This window comes from Hoplias malabaricus, chromosome 11, assembly GCF_029633855.1.
Source record: "Hoplias malabaricus isolate fHopMal1 chromosome 11, fHopMal1.hap1, whole genome shotgun sequence".
Lineage (NCBI taxonomy): Eukaryota > Metazoa > Chordata > Actinopteri > Characiformes > Erythrinidae > Hoplias > Hoplias malabaricus.
This window is the reverse complement of record NC_089810.1, coordinates 13,151,210-13,166,502: the sequence shown is the minus strand read 5'-3', so window position 1 is coordinate 13,166,502 and position 15,293 is coordinate 13,151,210. Positions and strand designations below refer to the sequence as shown.

General features: G+C 41.0%; 1 protein-coding gene across 1 annotated transcript; it reads left to right on the top strand.

Annotated features, from left to right (window-relative positions):
- The first annotated feature begins 3,086 nt into the window (after positions 1-3,086).
- Positions 3,087-7,072, top strand: LOC136709996 (E3 ubiquitin-protein ligase TRIM35-like). Its single transcript, XM_066685601.1, has 6 exons — positions 3,087-3,488; positions 3,830-3,925; positions 4,007-4,237; positions 5,431-5,453; positions 5,531-5,649; positions 6,537-7,072. Exons 1-6 carry the CDS (start codon positions 3,087-3,089, stop codon positions 7,070-7,072), a joined length of 1,407 nt encoding a protein of 468 aa, XP_066541698.1.
- The last annotated feature ends 8,221 nt before the right edge of the window (positions 7,073-15,293 follow it).

The window sequence follows — 15,293 nt, the reverse complement described above, 5'->3', positions numbered from 1 at the left end:
AGTTAGTTTTGTAACCCTGCCCCTCATTTTCTTTTAAGTTATTTTGTACAGCGTGAGTCAAAAGTCACAGGACACTCTTTTACTTCTTTGATAAGCTACATGACCACCTTCCCATTGGAAAAATCTTGCTCTGGATCCAATATGGTGGCTTTCAAGATGGCGGCCATGTTCCGGACATAGCATAAAAGATAGGTCCCCTCACCCATTCCTTGCTGGAGAGTATTCAGATAAAAGGGTGTCCTGCGACTTTTGACTCAACCTGTACATTATGAAGTGCACATGTTTGTTTAGTATATGTCCATAATTAATAAACATTTGTTAATAACTATGAAATAAATAAATACAATATTGATGTGTGTGTGTGGTTGAGTGTGTGGTTTATCTCACTCCAGCTCATCTTAACCAGTGGATGGTGTTCCATCACTCCAGAGAAACAAGTTCCACTTTTGCACCGCTCAGTGCTTTGTATTTCACTAACCAATGTTTGATATAAGACATGAAGATGCTTTCTAATAACAGACATTTCTGTGGAGATTATACGGGCATATATATGTGTACACACACTTAACTCTCCTTTGTGAGGAGCTGATACATGCACACACCTGTGTGTACGGGTGTATTTTACGGGTGTATTTTAAGTAGCCAAAATCATGTAGTTAAGAGATGATCGAGTTTGAAGACCATCATGTATATATATATATATATATATATATATATATATATATATATATATATATATATATATAGTGTGTGTATTACAATGTGTAAAACTGATTTTCACTTAGAAAATCAACCCAACATGTAACTGAAATCACCCTGAATTTGTTTGCATACAACTGTATAGTGTAGTTTCTGAATATAACTTAGGCACAGATCACAAAGGCACAGATGAAACAGTTCAGGCCAGTTCACTCCTGCAGTGGCACACTGTTAAATACATAGAGGAAGTAAATGATGAAGGATAAAAATATTTAGAGAGAATAACAGAGTGCAGAATAGAGCTAAAGCTTATCTCCACCATCATACTCTACTGAGTTTGTGTACCAGTGTAGCATTGACAGTTGAAGTGATTCAGCCAAGCCTGTGATGACAATGTGTCAGTATACACACACAGTCCTCACAAACACACACACACAGACTCACACTCCATCAGAATACTAAACCTCTGATCAAACACAGCAGGAACTGACACAAAGAGCAGACAAGCATGACATACTTCCTATGAGCAGTGAATGACTGCTCACACACACACACACACACACACTTTCTCAGATACATGTGTACACACACTTAACTCTCCTTTGTAAGGAGCTGAGCAGCTTTAGTATGCAGCGTCACATTTGTGTGTGTGCTCTATCTGTGATATGTGATGGCAAATGAGGGAAAATGGCTTTTCCCTATGTTCAAAAGACCAACACCGTTTTCCAGCATCAAACAGCTGCTCCACAGCTTCTGAGCACATCACACACATACTTGGCACAGATATATGCCTGTGGTTGCATTTTCAGCTCCGTGCTAGAAAGATGTCCTAAAGCACTAGTGAATAGACCCTTCTCTTGGGCTTGTGATTTAGAAAACATGTTTAATATTTTTAATACCACAAATTTATGTTGAAAAGGATGCCATCTTCCATCCAGCACAAAAAAAGTTACCAAGATTGGTATTCTCAGTACAAGATCACCCCTGGCACCTTAAGACTCTGCAGCCTCAGTCTTTGAATGACATTTTGCTGATTAGCATATAATCTCTATTATATGTAAACATTGCAACTTTTTTATACCATTTAAAAAACAAAGCCATTTTAACTGATATTAATTTCACTAGCAATTATACTCTCTGGCTATGCCCAGTCACACAATGCTACAAAGCTGAATACAACATTACTTCACAGTTCAACACATTGAGGAGAACACTAGCTGCCCAACTCTCTTAAGTAATCTAACACACACCCAAACTGGCTTGCATCATGCTGAGTAATTTTTATATGTGGGAGGGCCAACCAAATAAAATTATGTGAGGCTAATTATGCTCCACTTGACTCCTTTGTCGGTTGGCTTGGTCAAAGCTGCTATTAATACTTTGTATAATTTCTCTTGGTCATTTGGTTTGTCATGAAATGTTTACAAAATTACATTACAGTCTTTACCCACCTACATACTTTAAAGCTCAAATTTCCCTCTTCTGTTAAACAAAACATTTACTAACTTTTGTTTGCTGGAGCTGAAAAGGTCTTGTGGTTTTAAAAATATAAGAATTGCTATGATGGCCAAACTTATTTGATTAAACTTTATTTAATACATAATTGCAAACTCAATTGATTATTGGAGTTTTCTTTTTTTAAAGCCATCTACAAAAATGACAAAAGTCCTATCAGGAAAATAAGAACCTGTTTAATACTCAAGTGTTACCAGCCTGCATTTAGTTAAAAAAATGTATACCAATAGCTTGACTTTAATACTAATTCTTATATATTATTTTAATACTAATTATATACATACATAACTGTCCACCAGCCAAAATAAGTATTTGTATTTGTATTCAAATACAAAGTGGACAATGTTTAAGTCATTATATTACATTATGGTGATATTCAAAATACTTCTGATAAGGACTCAAAGAGGTTTCCCCAGAAGAATATATTTGACCTGGGCATGTGAAAGACCTTTGATCGCCAGCAATCAATGACTGTTCATTTGATTAAAGTCCAGATGTGTCAGAGACTTCTTTGTACAGAGAATTATTCTTTATTCAGAGAATTATTATTCAGTTTATAAACACATTTATTTAATGTATTAATCAGTGAAGGAATGTTATAACAGCAGAGTTATACACCATCCTGACAATGACAAGAGGCAGAAAAAACCTGCATATACACACCCATTGCAGTTTAGCCTATCCCTTACTGTAAAAACCCCACCTTCAGATACAATATAGTAAAACATTAACAGATATTTGACATCATATATCCTGTACCTTCAATACTCGAGATCTTACAAGAAGACCAGCAAAGTCGTGGCCACTGATTTCAAGAAAAAGTAAAATTTTTGCTTCTTGGTGACAATCAAGGACAGAGTCTGGATAAAGAAATGGCAAAGACATCATCTCTCACAGAGAAAGAACTCTCTTGTCTTTTATGCTGTGAGATCTATGTGGATCCTGTTCTACTGTCTTGTCGTCACAGCTTCTGTAAAGAATGCTGGGAGGAATACCGGCAAACAAAGAAAACGCTCAAATGTCCTCTGTGTAGAAAGCCATCTCCCAAAGATGTTCCTCCCCAAAACTTGCAACTAAAAACATTGTGTGACAGTTTCCTTCAGGAGAGAAACAATTCAGTGGAGAGAGCTGAGACACTGTGCAATCTGCATCATGAAACACTGAAGCTCTTCTGCCTGGAGGATAAAGAGCCTGTGTGTATTGTGTGCCAGGTCTCTAAACTGCATAGCAAACATGGCTTCAGACCACTGGACGAGGCAGCACTGGAACGCAGGGTGAGAAATATCTTCTAATTTTTCTAAAAACATGTATAACAAAAACATTACCAATATAAACTCTACTAAATTATCAGCGTTCATTCTATATATAACAAAGTTCATTAAATATTTCCTGTTTGGCTTGCCATAATATATATATATATATATATATATATAAAATCAAGTTAGTGAATATGTGATTGAGGGTGAGTGTCTCTCCCGCTCCATGGCTTTCTGTGCATCATTAATGATGTTATTTCACAATCCAGTACCATCCTCTGCTGTGCTGTCGTCTCTGTCTATGCCAGATTTTCTAAAATATGAAATTGTTTAATATAAAATACTTTTTGTTATCATAGGAAGAGCTTCAGGCTAATCTGAAGCCCCTACAAGAGAAACTTAATTTGTTTTTGAAGGCAAAACTGATTTGTGATCAGACTGCGCAACACATTAAGGTGAGAAAAATGTATTACGAGGCAATCAGTGATGCAATGAATCAATTAACTCATCAAATTGTACAATGTTTTTCACATTAGAAGCAGGCTCAAGACACAAAGAGACGAATTAGAGAAGAGTTCAAGAATCTCTACCAATTTCTTCAAGATGAAGAAGAAAAACGTTTATCTGCCCTGAGGAATGAAAAGGAGATGAAAAGCCAGTTAACACAGAAGACCACAAGTAGCGTAAACCAGGAGATTCTGCATCTCTCTGAAATAATTACATCTACACATAAGGAATTAGCAGCTGACGACATATATTTTCTTAAGGTACTGTGCTAGAGTGGGTCATACAGAATAGAGTGCAATGTGTTGTTTCAGTTCTATACTTCAGCACAGTGGCTTTTAAATGCAAAAAGGGTATTTAAGTGCAAATTGAGCAGGGGTTAGCAATTTACTTGTAATAAACACCCAAACATTCATTCATTCATTCATACATTATCTTTAACCGCTTATCCAGTTCAGGGTCGCGGTGGGTCCAGAGCCTACCTGGAATCATTGGGTGCAAGGCGGGAATACACCCTGGAGGGGGCGCCAGTCCTTCACAGGGCAACACAGACACACACACACATTCACTCACACACTCACACCTATGGACACTTTTGAGTCACCAATCCACCTACCAACGTGTGTTTTTGGACTGTGAAACCGGAGCACCCGGAGGAAACCCACGTGGACACAGGGAGAACACACCAACTCCTCACAGACAGTCACCCGGAGCGGGAATCGAACCCATAACCTCCAGGCCCCTGGAGCTGTGTGACTGCGACACTACCTGCTGCTTATTCATTCATTCACTGTCTGTAACCACGTATCCAGTTCAAGGTCGCAGTGAGTCCGAAGCCCACCCGGAATCACTGGGCACAAAGTTGGAACACACCCTGGAGGGGGCACAGGTCTTTCACAGGGTGGCACACACTCACACCTATGGACACTTGTCACCAATCCACCTACCAAAGTGTGTTTTTGGACCGTGGGAGGAAACCGGAGCACCCGGAGGAAACCCACGCATACACGGGGAGAACACACCAAACTCATCACATTACATTGACTCAGAGCACGGGTCAAACCCACAACCCCAGGTCCCTGGAGCTGTGTGACAGGGACACTACCTGTTGCACCAACGTGCTGCCCATTTTATATTATATAAATTTAATAGCAAAAGAGGTGGAAAATAGTTTGAAAGAAGAACAATCTGTTGTGTGTTTTCATCTTTACAAGTTCAGATTTCCTTATTTTGGAAGAAGCCATTAACAATAAGCTGCACATTATTTTCATTATTATGCAAAAAAACCAAATAATGTTGTTAATAAGCCACTATGCTAAAGTAGAGAGTCAAAACAATGAACATGATACAATAAAAGTGGTGTTTGGTACAATGTCAAACTCTTTTCAGAGAACTAAATTATCCTTTGAATGTCCAGTGTGCTAAAATACTTCTTTTTTTGTATTTTCTTATGCAGAATTACAAAGACACAGTGGAAAGGTACGTCACTGGCCTCTTTTGTAATAAGACTCTCTACCTTCAGCAGTACTCACTCCTGATTCTGAATGTTCCTCCAGAACTCAGTGTACACTGAAGGATCCTGAGATCCCCTCTGGAGCTCTGATTAATGTGGCAAAGCACCTGGGAAACCTGAAGTTCAGAGTGTGGAAGAAGATGAAAGAGATGGTTAAATACAGTAAGTTCAGAAACTGTTTAATTATATGAATGCCTTGATATGGTATTTGATCTGCAGAAAAGCTACGCTACAATTCGCTTGTCATATTAAAATATTTTAGTGTACACAGAGTAGTATGTTAGCATAGTGTTGATTTACATATAAATAGTATTTAGCCACCAAAGGGGTTTAAAGAGATTGAAACTAGATTTTATATGTTATTATTTCATAGTCATTTTAAAAGCATCTACAGTTTCGATCATCATTCTTTTTACCTTCCTACTGTTATTTGAATTTGTGATTTAAATGGATTTAGAAATAGAGCACGTTAATAAAATATCCTACTAAGAATAATAATATATTTCTATCAGTTTAAATTCTGCGAGAAGTTTGGTGTGTCCTCCCTGTGTCCATGTGGGCTTCCTCTGGGTGTGCTGGTTTTCTCCTATGGGCCAAAAACACACATGGGTAGGAGGATTGGCGACTCAAAACTCTCCATAGGTATGAGTGAATGTGTGAGTGTGTGTCGCCCTGTGAAGGATTGGTGGCCTCTCCACTGTGTGATCCCGCCTTGCACCTAGTGATTCCGGGTAGGCTCTGGGCCCACCGTGACCCTGAATTGGGGTTACAATGAATGACTGAATGAATTTATGAATGAGTTTTTACAACTGGTGCTGTCACAAGGCAACTCTACGGAATTCAAATCCTAGCCTCAAGTTCAAGCAGCTGTGGTGGCATTGCCAAGGGATAACTTTCTCAAAACAAGAGAAAAAAACCCTGAGAGGCACAAAGACTCAAAAGGTGGATCCATCCTCCTCAGGTCAACACTAGAGCAAAACAACAGAGCAGTGTGGAGAAAGAGTTTTGTTTGTTATTTCTTTTTTGACGTTTGCTTTGTCTCAATTTAGCTCCTGTGGTTTTGGACTCTAACACTGCCCACCATCATCTCTCTATCTCTGATGACCTGACCAGCTTTGTTTGCAAAGATGAGCACCAGCATCTCCCTGAAAACCAAGAAAGATCTGAGCATCATCTCTGGGTCTTGGGATCTGAGGGCTTTCACTCAGGAACACACTCCTGGGACACAGACGTAGAAAACTGCGAACAGTGGGCTCTAGGTATTGTAACAGGTTCCATGGCAAAAGGAAAAAGCTTTTTCAGTGGAGGCATATGGAAGTGCAATTACAAGAACATTGTGTATGGAGCCAGTTCGTCTGGGGGTCCCACAACACCCCTCAGGGTGAAAGAGAACCTGAGGAAGATTAGAGTGCAGGTGGATTTGGACAGAGGAGAAGTCTTGTTTTCAGATCCTATTAGTGGCCAAATTCTACAAACTTTTATACACAGGTTTACAGAGACTGTCTTCCCTTACTTCTGTAATCAGTGTAAATGTTCACCACTGATGATTCTGCCAAAGGAGATCACTGTAATTACACAGCAGTAAAAAAGTACAGCATAAATGATAAACTTATCTGGCGACAGACTCTTCTGCTTAGTTACACACATTTAAAAACTATAACACAAGGTTTCTTATTGGGTCATGGCATTGAAAATATGTGTAAAAAAGGCAAAATTGATTACATTCTTATGTAATTGCCACATTCGCAGAATGCTTTTCTAAAGGGGACTTAATATACCTCGAGTTCACACAGCTCCCTGTGGTCTCAATTAAATGTCTTTCAAAATACCACAAGGATCGAACAACACAGGACTTTTCTTGTTCAGAATGGCTGGTTTCGCTCCTGTGTAAACCAAATGCAAGGTGCTCTCACATATATGCGGGCCCCACCTTAACTTCATTACAGTGCGTTTAAAACATATTCATAACCCTTGAATTTTTTTTTTACTTTTTTTTTTACACGTTACACCCACAAACATAAATGTATTTTATTGTAATTGTATGTGATGGACCATAATGTAGCAAGTAATTGTGAAGTGAAAAAAATGATACATGGTTTGCAAAATTTTGAATAAATTAAAATCTAAAAGGTATGGCTTTTATACTTTGTAGGACCACCTTTTGCTGCAATTACAGTTCCAAGTATTTTGGGGTATGTGTCTACCAGCTTTGCACATCTAGAGACTGAAATTGTTGCCCATATTTCATTGCCAAATAGTTCAAACTCAGTCAGATTGAATGGACTTTGAGAGGGTTCTAACATATGAATATTCTTTGATTTAACCATTCCACTGTAGCTCTGGTTGCATTTTCAGGTCATTGTCCTGCTAGAAGTCTTTTGCTGCCTCTAACAGGTTTTCTCCAGGATTGCCCTGTATTTAGCTCCATCCATCTTCCCATCAACTCTGACCAGCTTTTCTGCCTGCTGACAAAAAGCATGGTGCTGCCACCCCCATGTTTCACTGTGAGTATGGTGTGTTCAGGGTGATGCGGTGTTAGTTTTTCACCACAAATAGCGTTTTGCATTTAGGCTAAAAAGTTCTTCCTCATGTTTGCTGTGTCCCCTACATGGCTTGTGGCAAACTGCAAATGGGATTTCTTATGTTCCTTAATAAACCTCTGAGGCCTTCACAGAACAGCTGTAGTTACGCTGAGAATAAATTACACACTGGTGGACTCTATTTTGTGATTAGGTGACTTTTGGAGGCATAAAATCCCAATAAGATACATTTAGGTTTGTGGGTGTAACGTGAACAAATTTGGAAAAGTTCAAGGCACTGTATATAATCATTTTTCTTGGTTCATAACACAGGTCAGAGTCTGGTGATTTTATGTTTTAGAGAGCTCTCTCTCTCTCTTTCCCTCTCATACAATAGCTAAATACATTGTTAGCTTATATCCATGGTAAATAAATCTTATTATTAATATTATGTTATTATTATGTATATATGTATGTATATGGTGGCATGGTGTTGCAGCAGGTAGTGTCGCAGTCACACAGTTTCAGGGACCTGGAAGTTGTGGGTTCGATTCCCACTTCGGATGACTGTCTCTGAGGAGTTGGTGTGTTCTCCCCGTGTCCGCGTGGGTTTCCTCCCACTGTCCAAAAACACACCTTGGTAGGTGAATTGGTGACTCAAAAGTGTCCGTAGGTGTGAGTGTGTGTGTGAGTGTGTGTGTGTGTGTTGCCCTGTGAAGGACTGGCGCCCCCTCCAGGGTGTATTCCCGCCTTGCGCCAAATGATTCCAGGTAGGCTCTGAACCCAACGCTGGATAAACCGCTGACCCTGAACTGGATAAACGCTTACAGATAATGAATGAATTAATGAATGTGGATTATTTTGTATATGTGAATATATGCATAATATTATTTTCATTATTTAATTCATGTGGAAATGACAGATTACAGATTAGAAAAATTAAAATGCATCAGTGTCCTCAGTGTGTAGATGACTCATGAACGAGATTTGTAAATTTGTAGACTGAGGCTTGTGCAGAGTGGGCAGAAGGACAACGGTGCTAAAAGGACCGTTTAAGGTTAAATCCAATCAACACAAGTCACAGGGAAAGCATACTTGTTCACAGCCAACAATGGATTTGTGAAGCAAATATATTAAATCCCTAACTGTCACCCTGCTCACTGGCTGGTAAAGGCTCTGGCAGCTGGGCAAATCCGCTCAAGAATTTACCTGCCATCACTATGTCCAGAAAAGATATCTGTTATTCTACCAGCAAGCCACAAAGCATGTGATCTCAGCACCACATATACTGCACTATAATTACAAAATTTCACAATTTAAACACCATCACAAAGATTCAAAACATGTGAATTGTTTATAAAATGATAGAAAATACAATAGCTCATAGCAAGCTCCAATGCTGATCCATTTTACTATGCCCAGCATGGACATTTATCAAATCTCACCATATGCATCAGGCTTATAATCTTACAGGTAGAATATATTATGCAAATGTGTTCATTAGGACACTTTTCCTTATCAGGAAAAAGCTAAGGAATCCCTTTGCTGCTTTAAAAGAAGTCACATTGCAGAAAGAGAATGAAATGTCCTCATAAATATATTTCAATTCAGTGATTTACATCATTGTAATTCACTGGTGTTGGCACTAGGCTCTTATGATTTGGAAGTATCTCACACTAGCAGTGGAAGCTGAACAAATGTCTGTCTGAAAGAATTCTTTTGAAATCTGCTTTCAGATATGTACCTCTCAAAATTACAAATGAAACTCTCAGCAACCCCTGATTTGTCTGACAAAAAAAGTGAAGAAAACACTGAGCCCTGTACCAAGGAAGGCAGAGAGTGATATTTTCTTTCTCTCCCTCTTTCTCGATCTATTAGACACACACACACACACACACACACACACACACACACACACACACACACACACACACACACACCACTCCTGCCTGAGAGGAATTAATTAACAGGTTCCATTAGATGGCTGATTGTGTTAGCATATATTGTTGTGATTTTCACAGGGAGAGAGTGAGTGTGTATGAGAGCAGATTAAAACAGTAATAAGCTGATTGCAGAGTGCTTCAGTAAATAAAATGCATTTACTGGATTCAGTAGAGTGTCACAGCACAGAGAACAAAAGAAAACTGCAAGAGCAGGCGCTATCAATATCTACCATGTAGTGCACTGGTTATTGGTACTAAACAAAATTATTACTGGTGTCACGCCCTGGGCCTGTCCTGTCTGTTCTTCCCACCATATGTTCATGTAGCACATGGCTCTGTATGTTGTTGTTCTTGTCTCTGCCCTAGTCCCGCCTTGATCCTGTCTCTGTCCAATTATTGTCTCCAGGTGTTCCTTGTTTGTCCTGTCCTTATATAGTCCCTTTATTTCAGTGCTCCCTTGTCGGTTCTTGTATGCGTTTCTCTGTCTTTCTGTTTCCATGTGTCTGTTTCCTGTTTCCTGTCTGTCCTTGTTTAATGCTGTTTAGTTTAGTCTCGTATTCATTCTATCTGTATTGCCTGTGTTTATTTTGCTTCTGTTTTGTTAATAAATCCCTTGTGTTTACGTCCTCCTCCCTCGTCTGTCCTGCTCAGCCGTGACAGAAGAACCGACCGTTAAAATGGACGTAGAGAGGAATCTGTTTGCTGTGTGTGCGATTCTGCGCACTCTGTTCCTTTCAGGTTCTGGCACTCCAGTGGGGTATAATGTGGAGGCTAAAGTGTCCTCCACACCCTGTAAAAAAAACTGAGCTGGCAGGAGCAGTGTGCTGGAGCCTCCCCCTCGCTGGAGGACCACACCCTCTGGTCCGGGGAATATTTTGTGGGGGCGTTGAGGGTTGGTGCAGTTAGCCTCAAGCCTCAGGACAAAGGTAAGGCTAACAGGGGTGCACTTTAAGGGGATCTTTGGTTGAGGGACTTTCTCATGAGTGTGCCCCTTGGACTTTCCAAACCCTCAGCAGCTCCAGCACATGCCTTTCGAGCAGCCCAAATCCCTACCTCAGTGGACGTGATTGCAAGGCCCCCTGCTTCCAAGGCACTCTGTTCCTGTGCCAGCGGCGACGACCCTCGCCGCCTCTGTTCCTGTGCCGGAAGTTTCTTTAGCTGCCTCTGTTCCTGCGGCGGCAGCGTCTCCCGCCACCTCTGCTCCTGTTCCAGTGAAGGCGGCAAAGCCCTCCGCTCCTATTCCAGTGATGACATCATCCTCCACTCCTGTCCCTGTGAGGGCAGCGATCAAGGCCACTCCTGTTCCCGTGACTGTGGCTCCGGCCGCTTCTGTTTGTTTCCGTTGATCGACCCCAGGGCCTATTTCTAAAACTGTGCCCAGGCTGGCCTTTCGAACATTTCCACAGACTTTTGCCAGTCCTGGGCATTCGCCAATGGCCATTTTTATACTGTCCCATGTCTGTCCCTGTGTTAGTCCCAGTCCTGTCTCCAGTCCAGTCCATGTTCCAGTCTGGTGTCTCGCCTCCCGTGGCCAGTCCAGTTCAGTTTTTTTTCCCTGCTCAGGTTTTGTCGCAAGTCAAGTCCCCTGTCCAACCTCGTGTCTCTGCTCCTATCCTGTCTCCTGTTTTGTCTTGGTCCCCATCCAGTCCCAGTTCCTGTTTTTGGTTCTGGCCTGTCCCCAGTCCAGTCTTCATTTCAATCCAATGTCTTAACACCTGTTTCTAGTCATGTCCAGTCTCCGTTTCTTGTCCCCAGTTCAATCTCCCTTCCAGTCTCTGTTACAGTATGGTGTTCAGTCTCCTGTTTATGCCCCTGTCCTGTCCTATCTCCTGTCTCCTGCATGTCCTGTCTCCTGTCTAGTCACCTTTTCTGTCCCTTGTCTGGTCTCAAGTTTCGTTTCCTGTTGCTCCCCATTTTCATTCTCCTGTCTTGTCCTCAGTCTAGTCTCCTGTTTCCGATCCTGTCATGTCCCAAGCTCCATTTCCTGTGTCTGCTCCTGGCTTGTCCTGTCACTTGTTGGTTCTTTGACCTGTCAGTCTTTTGTCTTGTTTGTCATGTTTTCCTGGCTCCTCTCCTTCACCAGCTCCTGGGGGTTCTAGGTTTATGCGCCCCTGGAGTCGCACGTTTAGGAGGGGGCATATGTCACGCCCAGTGTCTGTTTCCCCACCATTTGTTCATGTAGCACATGGCTCTGTTTGTTGTTGTTCTTGTCTCCGCCGTAGTCCTGCCTCTGTTCAATTATTGTCCCCAGATGTTCCTTGTTTGTCCTGTCCTTATATAGTCCCTTTGTTTCAGTGCTCCGTTGTCAGTTCTTGTGTGCGTAGATGTGTTTTTCTCTGTCTTTCTGTTTCCACATGTCTACCCTGGTTCACAGCTGTTTCCTGTCTGTCCTTGTTTAATTCTGTTTAGTCTCATATTTATTCTATCTGTATTGCCTGTGTTTTGCTTTGCTTCCATTTTGTTAAATTCCTTGTGTTTATGTCCACCTCCCTCTTCTGGCCTGCTCAGCTGTGACAACTGGTGGTTAGTCAAGTAGTCATGTCAAATAAAGTTTGAACTGAACGAGTGCAAAGTCTTACAGTTCCATTTCTCATGAAAATATACAGTTATATACAAAAACTGGTATATGGCATATTTTATTTTTATATAGTAGTCTGATGTTAGCTATGTATTTCTTCCTATTGGGAAGCAAGGTACGCTTAAGTAATTTGGGCATGATCACGTGCATTTAAAATTAATTTTAAGGTGTGTGCTTCAATTATTCATTCATTGTCTGTAACATTATCCAGTTCAGGGTCGCAGTGGGTCCAGAGCCTACCCGGAATCCCTGGGCACAAGGCAGGAACACACCCTGGAGAGGGCGCCAATCCTTAACAGGATGACTGACACACACACACACACAAATTCATACCTATGGACACTTTTGAGTCGCCAATCCACCAACATGTGTTTTTGTCCTATGGGAGGAAACCCACCCGGACACGGGGAGAACACACCAAACTCCTCAGACAGTCACCCGGAGCGGGAATTGAACCCACAGCCTTCAGGTCCCATGAGCTTATGGACATTACATCCTCCAAACAGGATCTGTACTGTTATCGGGCATCAGCATCATTAACCTAAATATCTGTGAATGCACTGTAAGCACTGAGATTACTACACATTAAGAACAAGACGGGCTGCCTTCTGGAGGATACATTTTTTGAGGGATGTCCAAGCCTATGTCAACATGAAACAACCAACCACATTCTGCATAATCACAGAATTCCAGGACCAGAATGGCCTGCCTACAGCCCTGACACCACAAAAAACATATGTCACATCTATGGCAGGTGGGGTGTGTATGTGTGTGTGTGTGTGTGTGTGTGTGTGTGTGTGTGTAGGGAGACAGCTCTAGAAGAAGTCCCAGCACAAACAGAATGCGTGAATAATAGAGTGAGTGAAACAAAAAAATATAAGGAAAATGGTAAAGATAGAGTAAAGGAGAAGAAAAGAACAAGTGATCAGAGTTAAAGGACAGAATGGCAGAGAGGTGGACGAAAAACTCAAATAGCAAACAAGCACACATACTTTCACTGCTTATTTCGAAGGAGCAGTAGAAAGAAGAGAGAGTGTGTGCATTTCCATGTATGCTTTTCGCTACTCACCACTACAGCGGGCAGGAATACTAAAACGCACAGTGGACATGCCGGTAACCATGGTTACCGCCATGTATTTCTGAAGGGTAGTGAAAGAAGCATGAACCATTAAGAGACAAGAGGCTCCACTTACCTCTAAGAACACACCCACCTGCCCTCCGCCTCTCTCTCTCTCTCTCTCTCTCTCTCTCTCTCTCTCTCTCTCTTTCTATAACACACACACACACACACACACACACACACACACCTAACTCAGTACAACCCAAAAGTGTGGGCTTGGGAGGTCCCGGTAGTTTGAGGAGGTAACCATAGAAACTACAGAGGTAAAGGGAAAAAAATACTAGGAAATAAAAATAAAAGGATAAACCCTTGACCCACCCAGGAAAAACTCTCTGCTTATGCACACACAACAACATTACAAGCTACACATGAATTATTTGCAGTTACAAAGTACTTAGACTCTGAAGTCTGTACAGATGCAAAAGCCGCATACAGCCTTTGACTGAATGCAGTAATTTGTGTGTATATAGGTTCAGCAGAAACAGATCAGTAGTAAACAGTATTCTCTTTCAATGAACTGGATGAGTCACAGAGAGGGAGTGAGCGTGAGTGAGTAATGCTGAGGCTGCACAAGCCCAGATTGCAAGTGTGGAGGCTGCTTAAGGGGCTTGTGTTGTGATGTGCTGTGTTCATCTTCCTTCTGACTATGTTAACTCCCTGTTTTTAGTCCATGTTTTGAAGCTGGGAGCTAAAATGCTCTCCAGATACATTGAGAACCTTATAAACACTAACATATAAAGTGAAATACTCAGCTTTATTTTCATCACCACAGAGCAAGCTATATGAAGGTAGCATCTTCTGAGCTGGGATGTGGGCATGGAATTAATTTGAATGTTTCCTTAATACCGATATTCACTCACCGGCCCCTGTATGAGACAATTAATAGAGAACTAAAAGTGGAGACTAATGAGGTACTATTTTGTATCACTTTTAATTACCTTTAGTTAATCAGACGTTCACTTTCACTCTTGTAGATTGTAAAAATTGAAGTGTAAATGTGTTATTACACTTGACTCTGTAGTGCAAGTCCTGACATTTAGTCATAGAACACCCCTGAGTATTGACTGTCCAATAAAATTTTGGGCTATTAAAGTTTTTTCTAAGATTTGGAATGATTTTGGACAGAGTAAATGTTACCTTATTTCCTAAACTGAAGACAAAAGCGTATAATATGTTTTACAAATCCGATTAAAAAATAAAGTACCATTTTGAAGGTCATTGCTGTAATGATGATATTTACATATATCTTACTCACAAAGGCTGTTCCTAGCTAATTATGATCCCATCACTATACACTAGAAAAACACACCCCAATGATTTAAAACTGCACAACTCCATGCTGATAAATGATCTTCTGGCTTTCAGTTCAGAGGACAATGGGCTAATAAATGGCTGTGGAGGGTCTGTGTATTCAGCAATAGCAGAGAGGCCTTGCTGTCGCTCTCACTCAGAGCAGAATGAAACTGTCATCACATTCTCCTTTTCTTGTCTGGTGTGGCATTAATAGCCTATTATGAGGGCAAACTAAGCCATCAGGCGAGACTTCTCCCATACTGATGAGCTGCTGAAATCCAGGATAGAGATCAATAACACCCTCTTCACACTCTTTGCTTCATCTCATCCAGGACCGTGCCTAACCACTGATG

What these genes read in the sequence shown, in the direction of transcription:
- LOC136709996 (XM_066685601.1), top strand. Translation starts at nt 3,087, where the DNA reads ATGGCAAAGACATCATCTCTCACAGAGAAAGAACTCTCTTGTCTTTTA. An exon ending in ACGACATATATTTTCTTAAG is followed by an intron (nt 4,238 to 5,430) that starts GTACTGTGCTAG and finishes TTTCTTATGCAG; the next exon opens with AATTACAAAGACACAGTGGA. An exon ending in TACAAAGACACAGTGGAAAG is followed by an intron (nt 5,454 to 5,530) that starts GTACGTCACTGG and finishes ATGTTCCTCCAG; the next exon opens with AACTCAGTGTACACTGAAGG.